Here is a 26,133-nt window from a genome sequence, read left to right as displayed (position 1 = left end):
CAGTCAAGCTGTCTGGCAGAGCAGAAATCTAGGCTGGAATTTAAGAATTCTAGCTTGCTTAAATATGTCATGGAAGAAGACAGACGTACACTATGTTATGACCTTAAAATTGTTTAATTATAAGACAGGCAGGATACAGACAAGTTGACCCTTCCCAACATGGACAGTAATAAAGAAACAGGGAAAGCCATGAGATCTAGCAGGGGAAACAATACCTAGAAGACAGGAATTCCAGGGTTTGTGGGAGGAGCAAGAGTTAGAGCATAGGTGGCTGAGAGCCAGGATAGCCAGAGGGGGGCCCATAGACGCGAGGTGGAGGCGGGTAGGGTGTGAAGCTGAATTTGAAAGGGGGAAAGGAGGAGGTATCCGGGGGTTCTGTTCCCCCAAGGAAAGGAATAATATCCAGCCCATTCCAACTTGCTGGGAGCATAGGTCTGAAATCTGATTGCTCGGGAGGTGACTTGGTAGTTGGGGATGATGGAGGAGCTGCCATTTCTTGACTTGGGCTGTGGGGGAAAGATGAGGGGTAAGTCAAACACGGATAAAAGTGCAGGTGGCCCCCATTTGAGTGGCTTGACATGACCAAACTTCCAACTGCGTGTATCTGCCCAACTACGCCTCCCCACAAACAGCTATAGTTTTTCTGTATGCTACTGGTTCTGGCTTCCCCATAGATAATGCTACAGCCCTGAATGTCTTTTCTGCATTCTCGCCTTGCATATTCTTCCTGTTAAATGTCATATTGTGCGGGACGTTGGCCACAGTAATCAGTACATGGTTAATTCTGGTTCTACCACAGAATGGCCTTGGTAAGGGCCAAACACCTTTATCAGTTAGAGAGTTCTGCACTGGGTTGGGTTCAAGAGTAAGATGGAGTGATGAAGGATGCTTAGCATTCAAATCTTGTGAATAATCAGAGACTCTGCCATTGCATGCAGCTGGTGACAATTTGTGGCTGCTCTCTGTTACGGATCAAGCACTAGCATAAGAAGTAAAGTGGTGTTTCCTCACTAAAGGCTGCAGGTTATCTATTTGGGTAGGTTTTTAAGAGATTGCTCCAGTGGCTTTTTTCATCATGGGCATAACCCTTGCTTTATAACTTGCTTTACAACTGTATCTTCCAGTAAGTTAAATGTTGGTTAGCAGCTACTCTGGTATGTCAGGCAGACTTCTACTTACTTTTAAAAGTTTTCAACTGGCACAAGTACATGTATTTGTTCAACACACCCAAAAAAAGGGGGGGAGTGGGGAACATCACAGCTGGTAGCCAACTGCTAACTAGAGAGGGCAACACCTATTTTCAGACTAAAAAGCAAAGTGAACTTACAAATATGCTAAAGACATTTTACCCCCAGAAGCCTCTTGGCACTTGTAATGCCCTGGAGCCAAGGTGGCCATGGTAGTGCCCTGCAGATGTTGCTGAACTCCCATCTCCCATCAGCCCCAGTCAGCATGGCAAATGGTCAGTGAGGAGGGAAGTTGTAGACCATAGCATATAGAGGGCACCATGTTGGCTAATGTTTAGAGTACAGTGGTACCTCAGGTTACAGACGCTTCAGGTTACAGACTCCGCTAACCCAGAAATAGTACCTTGGGTTAAGAACTTTGCTTCAGGATGAGAACAGAAATCACACGGCAGTGGTGTAGCGGCAGCAGCATCAGGCCCCATTAGCTAAAGTGGTACCTCAGGTTAAGAACAGTTTCAGGTTAAGAACGGACCTCCGGAATGAATTAAGTTCTTAACCTGAGGTACCACTGTACAGCGCAGTCTTTGCCAGCTGCAGCTGCAGCAATTCTCAAAGTAAAATTTGGACAATGGGCACATAGAATTATAGAAGTGTTGAGTTGGAAGGGACCATGAGGGCCATTTGGTCCAACCCTCCGCAATTCAGGAATCTTTTGTCCAACATGGGGCTCAAACCCACAACCCTGAAAATAAGAGTCTCGTGCTCTGCTGATTTGTTTTCAATGCCACGATGTAGCTGTAGATAATTCCCCTTACAGTGGTACCTTGGTTCTCAAACTTAATCCATTCCAGAAGTCCATTCATGGCATAAAAAAGAAAAAGTGCCCATTGCAAAGTGTTGTTTTTTGTTTGTTTGTTCCCTCTGGCAAAGATTCTTCAACGTATTGGGCGTGGCAAGAAATCAGAGCACTTCACATTATTGCCTGGGTATCTTAAATGCTGTGAACGTGCTTTCAAATCAGCCCTACCCCTCTAAAAACATTTATACCTGTTTATACCCTAGGACAAGGTTTATTCAGCCACCAAAGGAAACCTGAACACCAGGGCTGATTCAGATCACCCAGGGATGCTCCATGCTTATTTTACAAAGGCAGAAGTTTGGCAACACAGCTCTAGAACTCGGGGAATGTGACATGGCTGGCTCACCTGCCGTAGGGTGAGGGTGCCCCCCGCAAGCCATGGAAGGCGGCTGGGTGCTGCACATACGCCTCTGCTCCGCTGGGATTGATCCCTGCAGGGGGGTAGAAGGAGCAAGAAGGGTGTGGAAGCGCAGGTGGTGGCTGTTGCTCCAGAGGTGTCTCCTCTATCAAGGTGGAGTCGCAGGGGCCTTTCTTGCTCTCTAGGTGGAGGTGAAGTGCAGGTAGGGGAGGAAAAGCAGGCAGAAGGTTATATAATGGGGAAAGGGAATAATAAAACAGGACTCTTATGGATTTAGAAAGCACGTAAATGTGGCATAGGAGGGAGTGAACCTCTAGGGACATATAGAACTTAAAAAAAATAATCCAAAATAACAGGTTCTCTGGAATGTCTGAAATAAAGAGGGAATTCATTCTAGTACCTGGGGTTGTGACCTTTTCAGGTAAGGGCCCTCTAGCAAGTTTGTGCTATCAGGGCAGAGCAGGGTATGATTGTAATTGTGGGGAAAGTCAATTCAGAGGAGGCAAAAATATGAAGCAGAAGGTATAATTTAATGAGTTATAGGACTTGGGGTGAGGGAAGTGATGGGATGTTGTGGCGGGGGTCGCAAAAGTCAAGCAGTGAAAGGAAGCAAAAGGTGGCCATTGTATGTGGCATTGTAAGAAATGGATATACATAGGGCAGTGAGTAGCTACCAAGAGTTAAGGATGGTGAGGAGGCCCACAGAGTATCCACTTAAATGATCCTCACTTTGTTTAATGAGGTCTGGAGAGAAATGTTGTGTTTTGCTTTTAAAGCGGTGGAAGGAGTCAGAGACCAGACAATGTCTTATGAAGCTAAGCGACAGAATAAGGTATGTTTGTTTCTCTTACCATTTTCCCCCATGTTGGCTTCACATTCATTTGCCTTCATTTTCCTCTTGATTCGGGCCTCGCGTTCCCTAAATTTTGTAAGGGGGACCATAATAAGATGTGGAAAAGCAATGGTAGAAGCCAGGGGCAGACTATAATAATATGGTGCCCTGAGCAAGGACAAAATCCCCCGCCCCCTTCTAATATTTCTTATTTTCTCAATAATTCATTTTGGTATGGTTGCTTTTTTAATGGATGGTCTCAGCAGGTATAAATTTAGTAGTAGCAGTTGTTATGAGCCCATTCATCTTGGCACCCTGTGATTCTCCAGCCCAGTGAACTACAGTATTTCTCCAGTGAGGACAAGCCCACCCCCCACCCCCGTCAGTGGCAAACATTTTGGGAAGGGAATCACTGCTGCCAGCTAATATGAGGGCTGAAATAGCTCCTCTCTACGGCATTGACATCTTTCCTGATCGGGTCAGTTCACCTTTTGCTGTTCATGCCATTCTCCCGGAAGCCCTTTGCGAAAGGGTTGCTCTCTATCTTCATCTGAGTGATCTGGGAGGGGAGGAAACAGGAAAATGTTAGGTAGGCAATTGAAAGGGTATGATTAGATGTATACGCACATATATTTTTATGTTTTCTGAGATTTGTTTTAGCGTGCGAGCACAGATATATGATCAATCTTTCCACTTTTGTATTATGTTTTCAAAAATAATAGAATACTGCCATATGCTGACAGCATATTCAAGTTCCAGAACCTAGAGCAAAACTTTTGCTTTTGCGTGGGCTTCTGTAATAGAGAAGGAGACAGTCAACAAAGCCAGCTCTCCTAAACACCTCTCTTCCTACTCTTGCTGGTACTAGTTCTTACCTAGATGTGAGCTGATTGTCGTGTTACTGTTTTTTCCAGGTTTGGGGCTGTATATATATATATATACAGTGTTTTTTTCTGGGGGTACGCAGGGGTATGCATACTCATAAACATTTTGTGAATCTAAGTTTGGCCTCATTGAGGGGCAGTATTTCAATATAAGTAGTAAAATGAGAATACCCCTAAACATTTTTTTAAGCGCTCTCTCTCTCTATATATATATATCTATATCTATATCATCTATATCTATATCTGTCTGTCTGAACTGTTCGAAGTGGGTATGCGTGCAAAATAGCTTTTAACCAATCTAGTGCTCTTCAGAAGTATTGGCCTACAACTCCCATCAGCCCAGGCCGGCACATAATAGGAGGAATGAGACAGAAGCACTATTTTAAGACCGGAGGAGGGATATATAGTGCAATAGCTATTGTAGACCCTGTGTGAGAGTAGAGGAATTGCACTGAATAATAGTTTTGTTAAGGGATATTAAGGTCCAAGGAAATGGTTAAATAACAGAGAAGCTGAATTTGTGTGTGTGTGGGGGGGTATATTTTAGGGCAGAAACTTACAAAGGAATATCGCAAAACATGGAAAGACTCCCAATGAAAAGTAAAGGCTCTGACTGAGTAGAGGAAAGGATATTTTGGTTGAGAGGTATGAAGAGCTATTCAAAAGTGGAAAGAAACACAGGAATGGAGTAATAAATAAGGACACATAGGGGAGTTACAAAATGATGAGGGCTGCACAGGCCCATGCGGAGGTGGAAGGGCACCATTCAGCATGAGGTGAAAGGTTGTGGAGTGAAGGGATATGGCCAGGAGGAGAAAGGAGCTGAGGTGATTTAGAGGTGGAAGAATCCTGAGGAGAAGCCATTGTGTTCTAGCTGTAATGGCATCAATAGATGTGGGTGAGCGAGTGAAGAAGGGAGGCCTCAGGCCTGAGTTTTATGGAGGTGGACAAGTGGGGGAAGAGAGCTTCATAGGAAGGCGGAGGGCGTCAACAATCCCAGATTTCATGGAGGTAAGTGAAATGTAAGGTTTGCCCCATGTCACAGAGATGCAAAAAAAAGTGTGGGGGGGGGAATATATTTTTGCAGCACTATTTAAAAGGAAAAGTGTCACATGAGGGGGCGAAGGCATATGGCCAGAGAAAAGGAAAACAGTCCATTTTAGTGACGTAGAAATGCTCAGGGAAGGTCAGTGGAGTTCCAAAATGTGCAGTGTTGGAATGGTTTTTAGTTTGCTGTGATTTTTCCTGCTGTATTGATAGTGAGTCGCATGGGATTAAATTGAAAGCGAAGTCACTTAGGATCCCTTGCGCCTGCCCCTCTGGACATGGGGTTCGGTTGCTACTTAGAAGTGAGGGGGAAATGCTGTGTGTGTGTGTGTGTGTGTGTGTGTGTGTGTGTAAAACCCTTGTGAAAACAGAGGCATCTTCTTGCCACACTTCCACAAAATAGCGGTGGTGGTTCAGGAATATGTTGATGGATTAATATTTGTGCCAATTCCAGAGTGTCTCTAAGGAAATGAGCATTGGAAGGCTGCCGTTTCTGGAGCTTGGTGAAAAGAACAGGCACAAAAAATAATATGGAGTGGGGTGTTAGTCTCACAAAAAGCTAAATTAACTTTCTGGGGAGGGTCTCCTGTGCTATTTCTCTAAAATGAAGCTCTGTCTCACATTTGTGCTTCTATTCTAAACACATTTCCTCTGAAGTCCTTTAGAATTTGACGGAGTTGATGTTTGCCTGAGAATTCTCAGGACTGCCGCCTTATTTTAATGGCCAGTTTTTGATTTGATTATCATTTGCTGATGAAAAAAAGTGTCTTTCCTTCAGGGATAAGCAATGGGGGTGGGCAGTGAGGGCGGGAAATGGATAAATCATTTGTCCAAGGTGACACATCCCTGCTTCCTGCCACCGATGGGGAAGGGCCTTTTAGATGCAAATATTAAATTTATAACAGCGGCCTTGTTTCTCACCTGTGGGTTCTGGTAGGCTGTGACAGTCAGAAACTGGGTCTCGGGAAAGGTGAAGGAAGCGCAGCCACTGCCTGCCCCACGGCGTCCTCCAGCTCCAACCACATGTATCCTCGGCTGGTAACGGTGCATGGAGTGAACAATCAGCTGAGAAGGGGGTGCAAGAGCCAGAGGTGAGTCATATTATTTGTTTACTTGTCCAAACAGTTTTTCCTACCATATTTCATTTTTAATGCAAACAGATATTTTAGCTCCCGTTGTAGTCAGGGCCAGTGTAAATTCTGTGAATCTGCCTGAAGCACAGGCTTTTTATATTAACTTGCAGGATTCACTCGCTTGAGAATCTCTGTTTTATTGTTCATTAAGAAGGAGAGCAAGATTCTAGTCCTCATGGCTACATAATGAGGTTTGAGTCCCTAATGAAATCACATGGATTGAGTAGACTTCTAATGATCTAAATATGGAGCTTCAGGGAGCTGCGTAGTTACTTGCCCTTTCTCATGAATGATGGGAGCAAATTATGCACAGAATCATAGAATTGTAGAGTTAGAAGGGACCCTGAGGGTCATCTAGTCCTACCCCCTGCCATTCTGGAATCTCAACTACAGCATACATGAGAGAGAAAGCAATATATCTACGTGTGTTCAGTTTATATAATTTGCAGACAATGTAGAATTTCAGAATGCTGGAGGAGATTTTATTTTAAGCACAAATTGTACAAAACCCTGGGTATGCCTCTTTGCTATATAACCCATAGCCATAATCCGTTATTGTTATCAATCTGAACCGCCCAGTATCTGTTAGTGCCATTCTTTTAACCCATTTTTCCCTTGAGGCGCTCAGAGCATTCCCTACAGCTATCTTCCTTTCCACTAAATATCCTATGGTTCCATATAGCCTCATGCCCAAAGTGCCCTTTCCCCCTGGCCATACATGTCCATGGGGATCCAGTGTGTTGTTGGTGAGCTTGAGCCGGTGGAAGGATACAGGTTGGCGCATCCAGTGGGCGCCTGATGCAGGCGAGTCGGGGTGGATGTAGACCCTGTCTGGCGGGGGCAGTTCAGCCTTGCCACTGGCGTCCCACCGCTTGCCATGCCATTTGTACCGGGAGCTGCCCACTGGGACCACATCCACTAGCAGCAGGTACTTGGCTTCAGGATCCAGTCCTGTTACTGAAACTTTCAGCTGTGGAAACATCCGCCTGCAAAGTTGATTAAAAATGTGGGTTAGAATATTTTAATTGAGCAGGTTGGGGGGGGGGAGGTTTAATCAGTGAGACATAACAAAGGGCGGGGGGGGGAAGAATAGGACCACCACTTATTCCTGCTGCCGCCACCACCCTCAGCAGTAGTTGGCACAAATTATTATTTTTTTTTCATTTTTGATGCTGACAAATTCAGAAAAATAAAAGAGCAGGGTGAGTGATCCTGTAATACTGGACTTCTATGTACAGGGAAAAGTGAAGAAAATTAACAGTTCCTGATGATATACATCCCATCTCAGTACTAAGCTCCACACAACACAGTGGAAACTCCCTAAAATTGTTCAAGTGTGCATATATATGCCTCTGACATGAAGGTTCCATTAGTTGCAGATAGTTGTATTCTGTGTGTGTGTGTCTAAGTCTAAGTGTCTAATCTTTCCAAAGTCATCTCAGCTAGTGATCATCATCACATCATGTGGCATTGAATCCCGTGGATTAATTCCGAGTAATGTGAATAAGTTATTTCGTCTTTTGTGTGCTTTGAATGTACTGTCTATCATTTCATTTTGATGGCACTTCGCTCCAGGATCTAGTATGAAACTTACAGGAGGGATGAAGGAAATAGAGAGCTATGTTTATCAGCCTCTCCTCTTCCTTGATTCTGAGTTTCTTGAGCAGTAATTTCAAAGGAGAAAGGGGATATGCACTGACTCTGATTACTCAGTACTGGGAAAGATGCAATCTGCATTGGTTCAGAAGCATTGGTTTTGCATGTGGCTGGGAATCTCTAGCACTGGACAGGGTTCTGGAGCTCAAGGTCCACTTTTTTCTCTTTTACCTCCTGCCTGGCATCTCACCTGCCTGCCTTGGTGATGATCATCTCTGTACCAATCCCACTGAAACGCTTCCAAAGTTCTCCATTCTCCAGGCTCATCCGTACTCCCGGGGGTAGGCGTGTAGTTGGTGGGGGGCCGGATGGGAGAGGCTGGCCTGTCCCATAAGGGAGGCCAGGAGCAGAGGGCAGGAGGCGCCCTGGGGGTTCCAACCCAGGGAAGAAGCTATCCAGCTTAGGGGCAGCATCAAGTTCTGATGGCAGGGAAGAGAAGAGAAGGGAACAAGTCAGAAAAGAGGCCTGATGGAGCTGAGGGATATTGGTTGAGCTGGTGGGAGGGGCGGGAAAGACAGGGGCTTGCAGGCAAGACTGAGGGGCTTCATCCCAGGAATTTGTCACCCTCCTGCTGGTTTCCGCCTGTTTGCTCCCCCCTCACATCTCCCCCGACCAGTTGGTCTTGGGTGCTAAAAGTCCAGCTGATGGGAGCAGGAAGCAAGCAATGGAATTTATGTGAATTTTGCATTTCTTCTGTCCCAGCCTGCCCTCCCACTGGCCTGTTAAACCCACAACTGCTTTCTTCTTTTCTGGGTACCGCTGAGTCCTACTCATGCCCCTCCTTTGGGTGCCTGCTCTCAGCCTTCCTCTTGCCCCCCCCCCCCTCAGATTCTAAGTCCTACATTTCTCCCAGAGCATAAAGCAACTCTGGCCTCCAAATCCCTTTGCCCCATTCAACCATCTCTGAGAATTCAGCAGTCTTGGTTCCCACCCAGTCCCCATTCTGTTCTATCCCACTTCTCTCCTGCCAAGTCCTGGGTTGCAGACTTCCCCCTCCCCTGTCTCTAAACCACTCTCCCTCCCAAAGAACCTGGAAGTCCTCCTTATTATAGTTCCATCTGCTCTAATCTCTTAAGACATTGCAATTCCACCCCACTCCCATTCTAAAGAATCCCACAAACTGTGGCTCTCATATGTTTCCGTTCTTTTATCCCACCCTTCTTCCAAGGAGCCTAGGGAAGCACATGCGGTCTTCTTCCTCAACAACCATGTAAGGTAGGTTATATTAGAATGAGACATGGTGACTGGCCCAGCATCAGCCAGTGGCTGAAATGAGGATGCACTTCAGCTCAGTCAACATTTTTGGTATGTGATTGCTCCTTTACTCACCCTTGTAATCTTACTTTGGCTTTTAATTTCCCTCCCCCTCCCCCTCTCCCACCACCTTCCCCACCACCATATCCCAATTTCTCACCTGGATATCTGAAGGCTTCATATTGAGGTGCCTGACCCTGGGGATACCCAGCCCCGGGAGGTGGGGGAGGTCGCAGAGGATAGGAGCCCCCATACTGTGAGAACATCTCTGTGGGGTGATACATGGGATGCTGCAGGAAGCCTTGGAGCCAGGACTTCTGGGTTCTCTGGGAAAGGAGTGAGGAGCTAGTGGGTTAGAACAGGTGAGACTGGAAGCCAGGGCTCCTGCTTTCTCTGGGTAGGAAGGAGGGTCTAGAGGGTTAGAGGGATGGTGCAAGTCGTAAGGGGACCTCTGGGGGAGTGGGGTGCAGAGTAGGAGCCTGGCAGGAAGGGAGGCTGTTCGGCTAGAGCAGGGTTGAGGGGCTGGGAGCCAGCTTTCCCCGGTTCTGTCTCTGGAGGCAAGTCTGGGATGCATCCACCCTGCAGATCCTCTCTTTCCCTGAGGAGCCCCTGGCTGGGGCTGTATTTATGATTCTGCTAAGACCCTTTGAAGTGAGACCCCAAATGGCACATTCACACCTCAAGAGGGGAGGGGTTTGGGGCTTAAGGCAGGGGAACAAGGGAGAGAAGTAGCAGGGACATATATATTCTCTGTCGCAGGGCGTCCCATCCTTACACACCTCCTAGCTATTTCTGTCAACATTGCTCTATTTTATCCCACTTCCTCCTTCCCTGCTATTTCATCTCTGGCCTGTGTGCTGTCATGCAAGATGTGTGCAGAATCCACTCCCGCCTCCCCATTCCTGTCCAATCCCCACTTCATCTCTTCTGTCCCAATTTAAGCCCCCCCCCATGCCCAGTCCCACCTCAGACTTCATTAAGAACAGTCAGCTGAGTCCCTTTCTGAGCCCACCACTTGATTTCTCCTAATTGCCTAATTAACACCCTTGCTCCAAAGTTTCCTGATTGATCCTGACCTATGGGATCCTTGGTTTACAAGTGGGTGAGGGAGGAGGTGCCATGGTCATTTGTCATCCAGATGTTTTCACAGCTGGACAGGACAGCTGCAAAGGGACTGTCAGATCCTTGGGAGTGCAGAGTAGGTCCTTGAGTTTATATCCACAGTTGGAGAGCCAGGATACCTTGGTTCTCTGGAAGCTCATTGTGGTACAATATTTTCTAAACTGTTAATTTAATTGGTCGTGGAAACTACTATGTGATTGCACACTATAATGGCACAAGTGGAACAGACAGAGGAGTAATTAAGTATTGTGATGCCTCGGGATGTATTATGCCAGGCGTGTCCAAAGTCCGTTTCGGGGGCCTAATCCTGCCCACCAGTCGATTTAATTCAGCCCCTGTGGCACTTTATCTCCTGGGGTAAAATCCTAAAAAAACCCCAACAACTTCAATCCTAAAAAAACCTCACAACTTTGGGGTAAAATCATAAAAAGGTCAACAACTTTGGTCGGCCCCCACGGCCCTTCACTTCATCAAATCTGGCCCTCTTTGAAAAAAGTTTGCACACCACTGATTATGCTGTTGATGGTAAGATGTATGCATAGCCCTATTCAACAAAAGAGGAGTGTCTGTAATCAACAAGAATGTTCTTTAACAAATCAAAGGTCAAAATTCTGTATTTGTTCACTTTTATGTGTTTTTGTTCTGTCCTTCCACTAAGGAACTTAGGGCAGTGAATAGGGTTGTTTCCCCACGTTTTTTTCAGAAGAGCCCTGTGAGGTGGTCAGACCGAGAGGTAATGACTGGCCAAAGGCCACGCAGTGAGCTTCATGACTGAGTTGGGGTTTGAACCTGCATCTACCCAGCCCTAATGTGACATTCTAGGGACGCAGGTGGTGCTGTGGGTTAAACCACAGAGCCTAGGACTTGCCGATCAGAAGGTCGGCAGTTTGAATCCCCGCGACGGGGTGAGCTCCTGTTCTGGTGGGAAGATAAACGGCGTTTCTGTGTGCTCCTCTGGTTCACCAGAAGTGGCTTAGTCATGCTGGCCACTTGAACCGGAAGCTGTACACCGGCTCCCTCGGCCAATAAAGCGAGATGAGTGCCGCAACCCCAGAGTCGGTCACGACTGGACCTAATGGTCAGGGGTCTACCTTTACCTTTACCTTTTAATGTGACATGCTAGTCCCCGCTGTGCCACACTACATCTCCAATTATGCTCCCATAAAGGCTGAATTCTGCAACCTGACCAATTTATGCCAGTTTAACAAATCTGCACGCAGTTACTTATTTTGCAGAATTTATTCTCCTTTTCCTAGCCATGATAAAAGGGCAAGGAGCTAGCTAAGTCACAGAAGTAGTGTGGCACAGAAGTCCTTTTCCTGATTGCTGGAAGTTATTTGGCTTTGCTGTAGACTTCACTGGAAATTATGTCTGTGTTTATGTCTCTGTGGTTCTAAGGGCAGGACACTAGAATTCTTAAAATATAAGGTGATGAATTCTGCACCCATATATTTTTTTTGTTTGATTTATACACCACCCTTTATTTAAAGATCCCGGGGCTGTATACAACTTTAATAACATAATTTACACAACATAGTAATAAAATTATAATACACAGCATAATAATAAAATAATCATAACAAAGTCTCCCCCACATTTAACAGGCCATAGGTTATTTAATGGTCGAAGGCCTGGGTAAAGAGGAATGCTTTTGCCTGGTGCCTAAAGACATGTAATGATGGCGCCAGATCAGCCTATTGGGAGAGAGCATTCCACAAATGGGCAGCCACCACCGAAAAGGCCCTTTCTCATGTTGCCACCCCCCAAACTTCTTGGGAAGGGAGGGTGTAAAGAAGGGGCTCAGGTGACAAGTGCAGGTTCTGGGTTGATTTGTATGGGGAGAGGCCGCCCTAAAGGTATTGGGGTTTGTATGGGGAGAGGCTGCCCTAAAGGTATTGGGGTCCTGAGCTGTGCAAGGCTTTATAGGTTAGCACGAGCACTTTGTATTGGGCCTGGGAACTAATTGGCAGCCAGTGCAGTCAGGTCAGGATCAGCGTTAATGTGGTCAAACTGTCTTGTTCTTTAGCAAGGCTGATGGGGAAAATCCGACACCAGAGCGACCAAGCTTTCCAGAGAGAGTGGAGTAAATTTATTCAATATATAGACAGTTATTGTAAACATGTAAAGACATTAGCAGGGCTGAGATAAATCATGCAGTGTTTATTGGAAGAAATTTTCTATTTTGTTCATTAAGTTTAGGATAAGTTAGGATAAATGTAGAATTGAGACGGTATAAATGTGTGAATTTAAGATATGCTTTATAAAAACCAGATGACAGAACGGAGGGAAGTCAAGTGGCTTGGTGGAGCTAAAAACGTATGAATGGAGATATGACATTATAATATTGTTAAAAATGGATATATATATATATATATCACAAACTGTCTTGTTCTGGTGAGCAACCTGGCTGTCAAATTTTGCACCTGCTGAAGTTTCCAAGCTGTCTTCACAGGCAGCCCCATGTATAACGCATTGCAGTAATCCAGTTTAGAGATTACTAGAGCGTAGGCCACAGAGGTTAGGCTATCCTTGTTCCGAAGGCCTTCCGTGCCACCTCTGCACAGGGATGTGCCCTACACCTTCTGCTGTAGAGACAGATGCAACATGCTCATTCAGCTTCTCTGCAAACTCATTTCCCTCATTTAGCACACCTTTGACTGCCTTGTTGTCTGAAGGTCCAAATGCCTCCTTGCCAAGTTGCCTGCTTCTGATGTGTTTCAATACCATTTTTAGCCGTTGTTTTTAGTAATGTGCTCCTCGGTTTCTTTTTTTTTGCATCCCTTATTGTCTGCTTGCTTCTTTTCTTTTTTTGGCCAGAGTTTTGTGTTCCCTTTTGTTCTCATTTGGACAAGAATGAGAACAAGAGGTCTTCCATTTTCTGAAGGAAGACCTCTTACTGCAATGGCTTCCTTGACTCTTCTCTTGAACTGTGCTGGCGTCCTCTTGGCCCTTGTGGTACTTTTCCTGACCTGTGTGGTACACATTGTAGCCGAACTTCTCTTGTGGTTTTGAACAAACGTCAAGCGTTCTGGAGAGATTTAAACCCTTTAACTTCCTTCCTACCATTCCCTTAATTTCTGGGGAAGTTTCCTCTTTTGATGTGAAACGTAACTCTGTTGGACTTCCCTGGCAGTTCACTTAAATATAAGTCACGTTTGATTGCATTATCCTTGCCGTTTCCAGTTACTTCATAAATAAATAGCTGGATAGCTCAGTTGGTTAGAGCATGGTGCTGGTAATGCCAAGGTTGCAGGTTCAATCCCCATAAGGCACAGCTGCATTTTCCTGCATTTGCAGGGGGTTGGATTCCGCGGTTCTCAACCTGTGGGTCCCCAGCTGTTGTTGGACTACAACGCCCATCATCCCTGAGCTCCGGCCTTGCTAGCTAGGGGTGATGGGAGTTGTAGTTCAACAACATCTGGGGACCCAGAGGTCGAGAAAGGCTGGATTAGATGATCCTCAGGGTCGCTTCCAACTCTGTGATTCTATAATCTTGCACTAGAACCTACACTTCATGGCCCACGTAAGATGAAGGCCAGGGTTGCTGCTTCTTTGGTCAGTTCCATGACCAGCTGTTCTAGGGCATAGCCATTGTGTGCCTTTGTTTTTACTGAAACGTGTGTACTTGAAACCACATGAACGTATAAATAACACAGAGGGGCCCAAAGTGGTGTTGGTGTTTTTAAAATTACTTTCTTAACAACCCTGCTTTAAGGATAACTTGCTTGGTATGCCACTGTGTGAGCTTTCGAGTTGTGCCAAGAGATATTGGGGTAAAAGCACCATGCCCCAACTTTTTCTGATGGGCAGCAACAGGGCAGTACTGTAATGATGCCAATACTGTGTGTGGGATTTGAGCGCCCTCTTCTGCTGCTTTAAGGAAATGCCCAATGAAAATAGAGAATTTGCATCCTCTTCCTGCCTAAGCAACCTTCCCTCTCCCTGAATCCTGCCCACTGCCCTTGGCATTCTTGGAGGGTGGGGGTTAAAGGGATGGAGGAAGGAGATTGGCCGTGTCACTTCTCGTTATATTAAGTGAAGGTTAAGACACGTCACTTGGGAAGACAGGCGAACTAATATCAGTGTACTGGATGAAGCAAAGATCACCAGTGTTGAAGCAATGATTCTTCAACATCAACTTTGTTGGACTGGTCATCTTGTGTGGATGCCTGACTATCATCTTCCAAAGCAACTACTCTATTCCGAACTTAAAAATGGAAAGCGTAATGCTGGTGGTCAACAAAAGAGCTTTAAAGGCAAATCTCAAAAAAGTAGTATAAACACTGACAACTGGGAAACACTGGCCTGTGAGCGCTCCAGGTGGAGAACAGCCTTTACCAAAGGTGTCATGGACTTTGAAGACATTCAAACTCAGAACACAAGGGAGAAACATGCTAAGAGGAGGACACGCTTGGCAAATCCACACCGTGATCAACTCCCACCTGGGAACCAATGTCCCCACTGTGGAAGGACGTGGGTCCAGAACTGGCCTCTACAGTCACTTACGGACTCGTTGTTAAAATCCGTGTTTATGGAAGACAACCTTACTCGGCTACGAGTGATCGCCAAAGAAGAAGATATTAAGCAAGGGTAGAGTTTGGACAGTGTTCTCGAAGCTACAAACATGAGTCTGACCAAACTGCGGGAGGCAGTGGAAGACAGGCGTGCCTGGCGTGCTCTGGTCCATGGGGTCACGAAGAGTCGGACACGACTAAACGACTAAACAACAAAGAGTATGTAAGACTCTTGCTGAAGGTAGTTACTATGGGAGATGGCAATGTCAGCAGGCAAGCTCCCCACAATTCCTGCCTAGGCCTCTCCCTCCCTGTTAAGCATGAAATAAGTGTTCAAGGGTTCATCTCTGCTGTCTCCGGATCAGTAAAACTCAGTTTATTTGTAGTTGCTCCTGATACTAATATGCTTTGAGGATTTCTGTGAAGTGAAGCAGATTCCATTACAGCTTTCTGATTATTGGGGGTGGGGGAGGGGAAAATATATATCCGCGCTTGAATCCCATCTAGAATTCTATCTTTGCCTCCCAACCCTAAATGCCTGTCGTTCTAGCCGTCTGTCTGGGCTAGGATAGCAGTCACACCTGCCCTGTGCCAATGGCAGTTGAATCCAGGAGGGTGATGACAGCAGCCTCTCTATAGATGCACAGCTGTTGGGGGTCAGGGGAAACTGGAAATCTTTTGCTCTCTAAAATGGAACTCCCAGACCTGTGGCGCCAGAAGCTGGTGGCCTGAGCCCACCCAGGCACAGCTGTGTGCATGTTTCATGTATGGCAGCGGGTTGAACTAGATGACCCTTGGTGTCCCTTCCAACTCTGCAGTTCCGTGATTTTATTCAAAGGCTGTATATTGCTGACGAGAGGATGCTGGGAGCAAACCTGGTGCAGCATCACGATAGTCACTGTTGGGAGACAGGACACTGGGCTGAATAGGTTTTGTTCTGGGCTAGTGAGCTGGTTCTTAAGTTTTAAAAACACTTTCATAGATACTTAAATAAAATAGGAAAGCAATCCTTTTGTCCTCTGAGTTATTGTGACAAGAGAAAGGTATGATGTGGCAACTAATTCATATTAGGGGGTCAAAAGAACATGCCGCATAGTGTGGCGCAAGTATTTTAATCCAAGTTTGCCGTTTGCAATAACTGCTCAATAAGAGTTGCATATTGCCAGATACTGTATGTGGGTTAATGCAAAATTGGCGGTCTAATTCTGTCACTGGGCAGCAGAGGGAGCTATTGAGCAGCGCTGTTTAGGACAAAGGAATTGTGGTTGAAGTGGGTCAGTAGGCGTCTTTGAAGATGCAAGCGCTTATGCATATAATTTGTAGCTTTGGGGGCATGATGGGAAGGAGAAGTTGCTAAATCCTCTTGCTTCATAACCAGAGAAGAGAAGGGGAACTACGCTAGCTGATCTCCCTCTCAGTTCCTTCCTGGTCTTCTTATTCTTCAGCTGTTGAATTCTCTGGGACTTGGAAAATCCACCTTCTTTGAAATTATGCTGTAGGTTTGGTTGTTGTCAAGAGATGTGGTGAACGCCATCCTAGTGCAGAAGGAAACCTGCAAAATGAGTTGTCTGTGATAGGTGAGCTAGTCTCCCAGATAAAATGGGCAGGATGAGCAAACCATAGTTTGCACCCGAGTTTTCCAATTCTTCACCAAGGAAGGAGACTCATTGCTCTTGGATCTTTGAAACCGATTCCCCTCTCTCTCTCTCTCTCTCTCTCTCTCTCTCTCTCTCTCTGTGTGTGTGTGTGTGTGTGTGTGGCTCGTGCAGGAACTACTGCTGCCTTAAAGGCTGTGTAAACTAAAATGAAGACTCCTCTCCCATTCCTGGGAAGGATACCTTGGGAAATATGGAAATCTGCCTTACAGTATGCTGGGTGCGTGACTGCCTGTTTTCTCAGAACCTCCCTTTGTTCAAAGCTCATTGTCTCTCTCATTGGGACCTTGTGAAGTGATGCAATTTACACGGAGGTGTGGCTAATGGAGTAGTCACTAACACTAACATGTAATGTATTTGTTGTTTTGCTGCTGACCTTATTGGCTCTTGGCACACGGAACCTGCCAAGAATATGGCCTTTAGAAAAAGGTGGGGTGGTTAGAAATGCCAGAAACTGATAAATAATGAGGGACAAACAAGGCCACAGCTACTCAAGACTGGAGTCATCAGTACATCCCTTTCTAGGCAGACACTGCAGTCTACACCACCCCCCACCGTAGGGAAAAAAACGGTATCACTTCAATGCTTTTATTTATATAATACATACTCGCACAAACTCACAAATACTGTACAACCCACCCCTTCCCTGTCCCACTGTACATCCCCACCCCCCGCCTGTGTGATTTAATGCAGACTCCCTCTGTACAACAAACCCCACCCCACCCCAAACCCGTTCTTGCACACTGCCCCTGGCCTAGGTGTCTCCTGGTGTGCTGCCACTTCTTGCCACACGATGGCGACATATCCGAGCCCCGAGTAAGTCCTCCTGGCGGAAGCGCTGCTTCCTTCACAGCTTCCGTGCACCTGAAGGTGGTTTGGATGGCAGCCCATTGGTTAGGAAGGCAGAGGCAAGTCTTGTGGAAATTGTCATTTCTGGCGCTCCACCCCTTACATATGTAGCTGTCCAAAGTTGGCAGCGTTTGTTCCGTTTTGTTTCTGTTTGTTTCTTTCAATCCCAGCCGTTATCCTTGATCATGTGGTTGAGTTCAATGATGTACTTGCCCTCCTTGTACTTCTGGCTTGTCTCGAAGGCTTGCTCCTGCAGAACGAGAGAACAAAAGCGTGAGCTTCCTTTAAGGCAGCGTGTGAGTCTTTTGGGGAGAAGGGAGTGGGGGATGCCAAGGGAGACTCACATATTTCCATCCAAGCGTGGTCTTGCAGTTCTCGCAGTAGATGTCCGCCACGGCATGCAGGCCTGTCAGCAGCACCCGTTCCTCTGCTGGGCCACATCCAACATTTACCCTGCAAGGGGGGAAAGAGAGAGGGTGTTGGAGTCCCTGATGCTCTCCTGGTCTGAGTTTCACCTTGTCTTGAGATCAGTGACGGGCCTCAATCTAGGCAGGTATTGGCCAGGGCCCACAGTTCTGCTTGCCACGAACCGCCCCCTCTGATGAGCACGGGAATATCTTTTTCATTTCATTATAAATCATTTCCCAGAAGGCCTTAATCTTTGGGCATGTCCACCAAAGGTGAAAGAATGTACCTTCAACCTCCTTACACTTCCAGCATTTATTATCGGGCAAGTGATATATTTTTGCAAGCTTGACTGGGGTCATGTACCACCTGTATATCATTTTCATAATATTTTCTCTTAAGGCATTACATGCCGTGAATTTCATACCTGTGGTCCATAACTGTTCCCAATCAGCAAACATAATGTTATGTCCAATACTTTCCTGAAAAAACCAGAGGCTTTTCTCTTGGGCATAGTCGGCCATTTGGTGCCAAAGAAGGACAGAACGTTTTTTATGTATGCTACAACGGCAGCAAGAATACTCATAGCAAAGTACTGGAAGACTCAAGATTTACCCACTCTGGAAGAATGGCAGATGAAGCTGATTGACTATATGGGACTGGCAGAAATGACCGGCAGAATCCGCGACCAGGGAGAAAAGTCAGCAGAAGAAGATTGGAAGAAATTTAAGGAATATCTACAGAAATATTATAAAATTAATGAATTTTGAAAAGATGTTGGATTGAACTTTGATGGTCTCTAGCTGTTATGATAAAGATAATGGGGATTATAATTGTTTTTGTTATGAAATTTAAAAAAGAAAAAGGTGAGTGGAAAATAAGGTGATATTCTAAAAGGAATGTTAAGAGAATAGGATTTGCTGAATAAACAAATTGAATTAGAGAACAAGAAGGGGAGGTATGAGGAAGTCAAAGAAACATGTGATTGAAAAAATGTTATTGAAACTGAATTGTTTTTAATATTTTTCTTTTTCTTTTTCTTTATGTGTTTATATAAAATTGGAAAATCTAATAAATATTCATTAAAAAAAAAAAAATGATGAGCACGGGAATAAACCCAGCCGCCTTCCTGACCTTAAGAGTTGGGGAAGTGAGTGTATTATCCCCACCTTGTGCCCTGTGCTTCTGAGGCGCTTCCAGTGCTATGTATGGCAAAGCCACTTCCGGCCTGCCCAGGAGGTGGGGTTGTGGGCTTCACGCCCACCCCACGTGAGCGGGGGCCAGCCCCCGCGAGAGCAGGGGAATCCCAGCGGGGTCTGCCCCCCCAGCCAGCCAATCAGCTGGCTGGCTGGGGGGCGTGGCCTGCCCTATTTAGGGCCGGTGCAGAGGGGGCTCGCCCTTTTTTGCTGGCTCGTCCCCACGTTTTCCCACCCTCCCTCCCTTTAATTAGGCTTAGGTAGGACTTTGACTTTGCTATGGACTTCGGTCTGTCGCCGCAAGGGGCATGGTAGGAATTTTTCCCAATTGGCGATTTTCTGGCCTTTTGGTTTTTCGCCTACCTCGTAGCAACTCGTCACAACTTTTCGGCATTGGCGGTAGGCATTGGTAAGAAGGGGTAAAGAGGATGGGGGGGGGGAGAACGCCATCACCTCCCCCCAGCGACCGAAGGGTGGTCCGTTAAAGGACTTCGGGGGCGTGGCCCTGTCCGAAGCCTATGGAGGTGAGGGCCAAAGGCACGCCCAGAGCGGTGACCCGGGGGAGCTCCTAGTCGACGTGCGGCAGGAGACTCCCCCGATATAAGGTTAACCCTTCCCCGTGTCTCCAGCAAACGGGCTGGAGCCGGATAGTCGTTAGGACCAATGCCTAAGCCAATGCCTCTCATTCCTGAATTCAATAAAGTTGTGGCCTAATTCGCCCAATTAACCTTAAATCATGGTGTCTCGTGTCTTTATTTACTCTGGTGGGGGGCGGGAATTCGCCACACAAAATGAGAGAACAGTCATAAACCTGTCTCTGGGCTCCAGCTTTTCAAGCTATAAGTGGGAACAAGGAAATGCTCCCCAGACAAGGAAAAGGACACTCTTCCTCTGAAAAGCATCACACCTGAGGGCACAAGCTTGTAGACCTAACATTTTAATATAATAATAATAATAATAATAATAATAATAATAATAATAATAATAATTTATTTATACCCTGCCCATCTGGCTGGGTTTCCCCAGCCACTTTTAAGACCACATAAAGGTTTAGGATTGGTTGTTGCTGGCTGCTTCAACCTTGTATGTAGCTGTCTTTTATGTTTTTATGCCTTAAGTCTGCTGCTCCCCTCCTGAGATACTCACACAGAGTTGAATAAATATGCCCGACCTTGACTTCCTTGGAAAGACTGTAATGACAAGAGACACACACAAAAAAAAACAGGTTAAAAAAAGAGACCATATCCAGAGGGATAGACACGGTGTTAGTTACGGCAAACAAATGACAGCAAACACTAAAGGAGTCCCGTGGCACCTTAAAGATAAACAGACTTCTTGTGGTGTTAGCAGTCCTAACTAGCAGACTTCTGTTCCAGCTGCATACCTCTCCCCCCCCCCCCCCCCCGCTCCACTGATGGTCCTTAGCCTCAGCCCTGGTTTCTCAGCTCCCTTCTGCATTTCCTTATTTGTTCTCTGGCTTGTTTTCAGGCACACCCCAACTCTCCACACTGGATTCTGTGTAATGATTAATCAGCCAGCAGCTCAAACTTGTTGACCTTGCAGTATCTCAAGCACAGGAGGGTGGAGATGGCAGTTGAATGTTAGGCTCAGGAAAGACAATACCCCCCCCCCTAAGCTGCCCACCTAAATTCTCCTCATTCTCTGCCTTCATTCTCCACTTCTGATCAGCGGCCCTCTCCTTCTGAGCACCAGGGAAGTCTAAAATAGTCCCTGTTTGTTAACTGTAGCTCCCTAGGATATGATCTTGCAACTGGCAAGTGTTCTAATCCCTCCCCTTCCTTACTGAGCATTTATAAATTGCTCACCAAGGAAAAGCTTCTAGGCCTATAGCCTGGCCCACTTGGGAGGTGAGCCTTGGTGATTTCCCCAGAATAACCTGGCCCAGTTCCAGGGCTCTAGGCAGTGGAAGGGGTGGAGCATTCAGTGCTGTGGGTTTCAACTGAGACTTTTCATGCTGGAGCTGCGGCAGTAGGTAAAATATTCAATCCAAGGGATCAGAGTTCAAATCCTGTGCCTGCCACAGTCTGCACATGGCCTTGGGAAATCCACACTGTCCTGGACAACTGCAAAATGTGAATGCTTCCTTGTGCTAATGTGTTTTTACCCGGTTTCTTGATTTTGTTGTCAAGTGACCCCCCCCCCCAGTGTTGCTGTGAGGACAAGCAAAGATAAAAGATTGTAAAGGCACACTAAAAATGCTAGATACATGATCGCTGTCTGATTATTGAGATGGGGCTAATATCAGCAAATCAAAGTAGGACTCCCTTTAGTTTCCTGACCCTTTCCCCCCAACTTTTATGCTATCTCTTCTTCCTTCCTCCTCCTTTTGGCTAAGATCAAGTGTAGAAAACCAATTGACGGAGGGAAAACAACCCCTCTGGTGCTGAGAGCTGCCCCCCCCCGCTATAGCAGTGTGCCAGGGACCGTCCCACTCCCCCTTTTCACCTTGGAGATGAGATCGTCGTGGTTGGCCAGGTGTGCCCGGCAGTGCACGCAGCTGTAGCGTCGGTGACAGTTGTCCAGATAGGCTTGGAAAGTTTTGGGTTTGGACAGCCTCACCATTGTGGTGGGGTCACGCAAGTGGGAGAAGCTTCAGGAGAGTTGTGAAGAACCAGATAGTCCCTAGAGGGGAAGCTGTGTGGGCGGTGGTGGGAGGAAGCCCCCCGAAAGCCCTAAAAGAGAGGGAGCAACGAGAAAAGGGTTACCAAGGTATGGACAGGCTCGTGAGTGGAGGGGGGAAACAGCAGGGAAGTCAGGGTGCCCGGGACCTGCTTTTTCTTAGCCCTGGGAGCCAGCCAAGTTCTGCCTAACCGGTCTGGTGTCTAAACAAAAACAGTACCATGTGCTTTCCCTCCCTAGGCAGCTTCCTGGAGGCTCAGCCTGTAATTAACCCCAGGATGTAGGTCAACTCTGATCATCTCGTGATGAAGCGGCATTACCAGGAATAGAACCCAGGTGTCCTAGCTCTTCCAAGTAGTGCCTCTCCAAAGAGCCTTCAGTTTGTGGCCTTTCTAAAATCTCTGGAACCATGGGTGCGACTGCCAGGACTCAGGAATTCCTGGCTTTCCTTTCTCTTCATTCCTACCACCCTTCACCAAGAGATCTGGGAGTTTCTGGCACATTGTCAAAGAATTTAAACAAATTCACCACCTCTCTATGTGTTCCGCTTTCCCTTTGGTCATGTGTACCTAAGTCCCTGTTTTAGAGATGTCGGGTGGCGCTGTGGGTTAAACCACAGAGCCTAGGGCTTGCCGATCAGAAGGTCGGCGGTTCAGATCCCCGCGATGGGGTGAACTCCCGTTGCTCGGTCCCTGCTCCTGCCCACCTAGCAGTTCGAAAGCACGTCAAAGTGCAAGTAGATAAATAGGTACTGCTCCAGCGGCAAGGTAAACGGCGTTTCCGTGCGCTGCTTTGGTTCGCCAGAAGCGGCTTAGTCATGCTGGCCACATGACCCGGAAGCTGTAGGCCGGCTCCCTCGGCCAATAAAGCGAGATGAGCGCCGCAACCCCAGAGTCGGTCACGACTGGACCTAATGGTCAGGGGTCCCTTTACCTTTACCACCTACCCTGGTCGGTTGCTTTATGTCTCCCCGAGCAGACTGGACTTGAAATGATTAATTTTATGAAAATCTTGGGAGGTGGGTATGATATAATCGTAGATGCACGAGGAGGCGAAAACGTACAAAAGGAACCATTGTTGGGGTTGGGACCTGATCAAAGGATGCTAGAAAATGTGCAGATGTGAAAAGATGGTGGGAGAGAGAGGTGGGTATGATGCAGGCGGTGGATGAGTGTTTAAGGAACCTACAGGAATTGCTGTTAAGGAATGCAGACAGTGAGGAGGCAGGGCAGACGGGGCGGGGGAGAAGAGCTGCAAAAAAAATAAATGCAAACCCAAAGGATGGAAGCCACAGATAAGCATGCTTAAGTGCAGTATGGAGGAATGGTGTAGAAGAGGCAGATGGGTGCAGAACCAGAGGGCAGAGAAAACAGAAAATTCCAGCTGGAATGTGGAAGAAGGAGATATAGAAACAAAGCAGCCTGCGGATAAATGGGGTGGAAGGACCAGACGGGGAGAGGGGAGGCCAGCAGAAATAAAGTGCCTTAAAGGAATGGTGCAGGGGAGGAATGGAGTGGGGAGGAAGGCAAAGGAAGAGCCCTTTGCAAGGGAGGGAGGGATGCTTGCTTTGCAAAGGGAAGTGGCTGGGGCAGGGAAGGGGGGGGGAGGGAGCCTGGAACATGGTATGGGGGAGGGAAAGAGAGGCGGTTCCTTGAAAGGAAACAAACCAGGCAAGGGAATGCTGAGCTGGGGAAAATGGAGGCTGTAGCTCCACATCTTTGCAAACAAATAATACTGGGAGTTGAATTGAGAAGGTTGGGGGGTTTTTTGGAAGGGAAGCAACATTTAGGGTCACTCTATGATGCAAAAGACCCGGCACCCTCCAGATTCCCCATCCCCTCTTTGCTCTTATTGCAAACTACTGTATTGCTCTGGTCTCCACCTCCTGTACAAGTAGACATTCTGTGTTTTTCCTAGTTTAGGGGTGGGGTAAAAGAGGAGAAAAATGTGCTACAATAGTGGCTCAGAGGAACAAGGTGTGTGCGCAGAGATCAAGCAACTGGAAGAGGAAATGGTAAAGAGAGATGAGGTGGTAGAGGCAAAACAGAAAGGAATGAAAAGAGGGAGGTAAAAGAAAGGGGTTTTATTTTACATCTGGGATACAACCTCAGTAGCCCCCCCCCCCAATTCTCTGTGAAAATTTTCCTCAAAGTGTAGAGAAATACTAAACAAAAAGGTTTATCTCATTACTGGAGAGCATATGGTTGGTAAAGGGGCAGTCTGTGATTTAGTTACTCTTCTGTGCAAAATACAGCATTGCCCCATGGGCAGTGAAAAATACTAGCTAACAAGTAGGCATTTTATTTAGCAGATAAATGTGTGGTTGACCATCTGCTAGATACAAATGATAATAAAGTAATCTAGGTTCCACTTTGATGATCAAAGGCGCTCAGGATATGAACAAGGGTTCACTTTCCATAATAATGCACTTTACACATTGACCTCATCAGACAATGGGGACTTTCTTTCACATGGCAGAAAACAATGGACCACTACATGCAAATGCGGTACAATGGAAAGGAGGAGTTTCTTAAGGTGCTTTAATATGGAAGCCTTGTAAATAGGTATATATTCAATCCCAGGGCCTGTCTTGACCTTGGTCTCTTCCTTTTTAGGGCAAAGATGGCAGTTTCCACATTAAATTTGGGCTTGGCCTTAAACCTTGCATTCATATTTTCTATAGTAATGAAAAGTAAGACATGAATGTGGGTAGGATACAATATTTAAGCTATCTGTTTCTTGTGAAAATGTGTTATACAGTATGTGGTTCAAGAAGAAGGGAGGGAGGGGTTAACAGAATACTGGGGAGGAGCCTCTCGGGAAAGAGGGAGGGGCCATGACTGAGAGGGTAAACCAAGTTAGATATTACAATGCAGTTCTGTGCCTGTTTACTTGGAGGAAGCCACATTAAGTTCAGTGGGGCTTACTTCTGGGTATAGGATTGCTGCCTAGGTCTCCCCCCCAAAAAAAATATCTGTTACAAAATATTACCAATGTACAAAATGTACATTTAATAATATCCTTACCCATTAAATACAAAACATGTAATGTGCATGCAAAAGGAGGGAAGGTGGAAAGAGCGGGGTGTCTGATAACAGTTTATAAACATAAACTTGAATACTCATTAAGTGAAATTTCTAGTTGGATTCTCTGACAAATGAAAATAATGTGATTTTCATTCAGTAGGTTAGAAGTAGGCAACTGTTGCTAAGTTTGCCAGTTTTAGGTAAACTTCCCTATTTGACCCAATCAGCCAAAATGTTTTTCCATTACTTGTAATGATAGAAATATGAATACAGTATGATAAAATATGAATACAGTATGATAAAATAAAAATGTGATGGGCAGAATCTTCTCTCTCTCCCTCTGTGTGTGTGTGTCATACCTTTATGTCCCTCAATATGAAAGATGTCAAATTTGATCTCAAGGCTAAGTAGTGATGAGGGGCGATCTATTCAAATTGAAAACGTGTCAGATATCAAAATTTCAAGCTGGAAAAAAGGGAAATTTCCTTTATTTGGCTGTAGCTCATCATCTTGGCTCCTGGGAAATACAGAGAATTACATGTTCTCATAGACAGTTAGGATTCCATTTGGCACCGTGCCTCTAATCAATATTGCACTGGCAGTGTATTCTAGGGGCCAACAACAACACAGACCGCTCAAGACATATAGGGTGCCATTTTATCCTGAATGAGAAGATCTTGAAAATTAAGAGCCTTTGTCTATACAGTATAGCGTTTCCTTCCCAGTAGAGGCTTTTTTTTTTAGTATGTAACAGCTCTTTTGAAATCCAGTACAAGCAGGGGGCATACTTTCACATTAGGAAAAATGCCCCCTTTTGTTCGTAACATATTCTAGATCATTTATGTAGTGGGTCAAAGTGCAGGCAGGCATTACTAAAACAATGCGGGGAAACATATTACAGGTGCCTGCTGCAAGGAGGAGCAAAATAATTAATTACCCGCTGGAATGTCTTCCATCCCTTGTTATTCACCAAACCTATTTGTATCGGTCGGATTATTGCACCGCGATTAGGTGCTTACAATCCCCCACTGCAGTCACTCACCCTAAAGCCCGATTTCCCATTAGAGGTAAACACTCCCCGGCGCCCGCAAAACCGGGATTCTTGGCACCTTAAGGACTAGAAGATTTATTGTGGCATATTGCTTCCAGAGCCCACTCTCCACAGAGCCACCCTCCACCAATCTCACCTGGCAGAAGAGAAATGCCGAAGAAGCCCGTCTTTGATGGAGCCCCTTGGCTTCCCCGAGGCCCGTCTAGGTCAGGGCGAGGGTGTTGGTGCGGATTTTGGGTGGGGGGAGACACCCCACAGAGAGACCTGTGGCCCCCCAGAAAAAGCTCCAGCTGGAAGTCTAGACTTCCTCTTGTTTACAAACCAAAGCCGAGAAACAAAGGTGTCTCCTCCCCTTTTTTCCCTCTCCCTCCTCCTCTCTGCGGGCTTTCCCCCTATGCTCCTTCCTCTTTCTGCTCAGCCAATGAGGGGAGAGTATGCAAATGAACTGCAGAACTTTTAGAGGAG

At 46.3% G+C, this 26,133-nt stretch overlaps 3 protein-coding genes across 3 annotated transcripts in view; 1 reads left to right on the top strand and 2 right to left on the bottom strand.

Annotated features, from left to right (window-relative positions):
• Positions 1-95: 95 nt before the first annotated feature.
• TBX6 (T-box transcription factor 6) lies at positions 96-10,024 on the bottom strand. Its single transcript, XM_053363563.1, has 8 exons — positions 9,371-10,024; positions 8,147-8,375; positions 7,019-7,286; positions 6,089-6,232; positions 3,725-3,795; positions 3,256-3,323; positions 2,393-2,585; positions 96-506 (listed from the first exon to the last, which is right to left on the bottom strand). Exons 1-8 carry the CDS (start codon positions 9,492-9,494, stop codon positions 257-259), a joined length of 1,347 nt encoding a protein of 448 aa, XP_053219538.1. The 5' UTR covers positions 9,495-10,024; the 3' UTR covers positions 96-256.
• Positions 6,155-26,133, top strand: part of CORO1A (coronin 1A) — a 77,976-nt gene continuing 57,997 nt past the window's right edge. Inside the window, exon 1 of the mRNA XM_053363551.1 lies at positions 6,155-6,258. The gene's annotated coding sequence lies outside the window, so the exon portion shown is untranslated. The remainder of the gene's footprint in view (positions 6,259-26,133) is intronic.
• Positions 17,509-26,030, bottom strand: YPEL3 (yippee like 3). The gene is made up of 5 exons (XM_053363660.1): positions 25,805-26,030; positions 21,418-21,644; positions 20,098-20,141; positions 17,695-17,803; positions 17,509-17,600 (listed from the first exon to the last, which is right to left on the bottom strand). The coding sequence occupies exons 2-5, from the start codon at positions 21,532-21,534 to the stop codon at positions 17,511-17,513; spliced, it is 360 nt and encodes a 119-aa protein (XP_053219635.1). The 5' UTR covers positions 21,535-21,644; positions 25,805-26,030; the 3' UTR covers positions 17,509-17,510.

Source organism: Podarcis raffonei, chromosome 13 (genome assembly GCF_027172205.1).
Source record: "Podarcis raffonei isolate rPodRaf1 chromosome 13, rPodRaf1.pri, whole genome shotgun sequence".
In the NCBI taxonomy this organism is placed as follows: Eukaryota; Metazoa; Chordata; class Lepidosauria; order Squamata; family Lacertidae; genus Podarcis; species Podarcis raffonei.
Note: the sequence above shows the minus strand (reverse complement) of the source record. Positions and strands in the feature narration are given on the sequence as shown.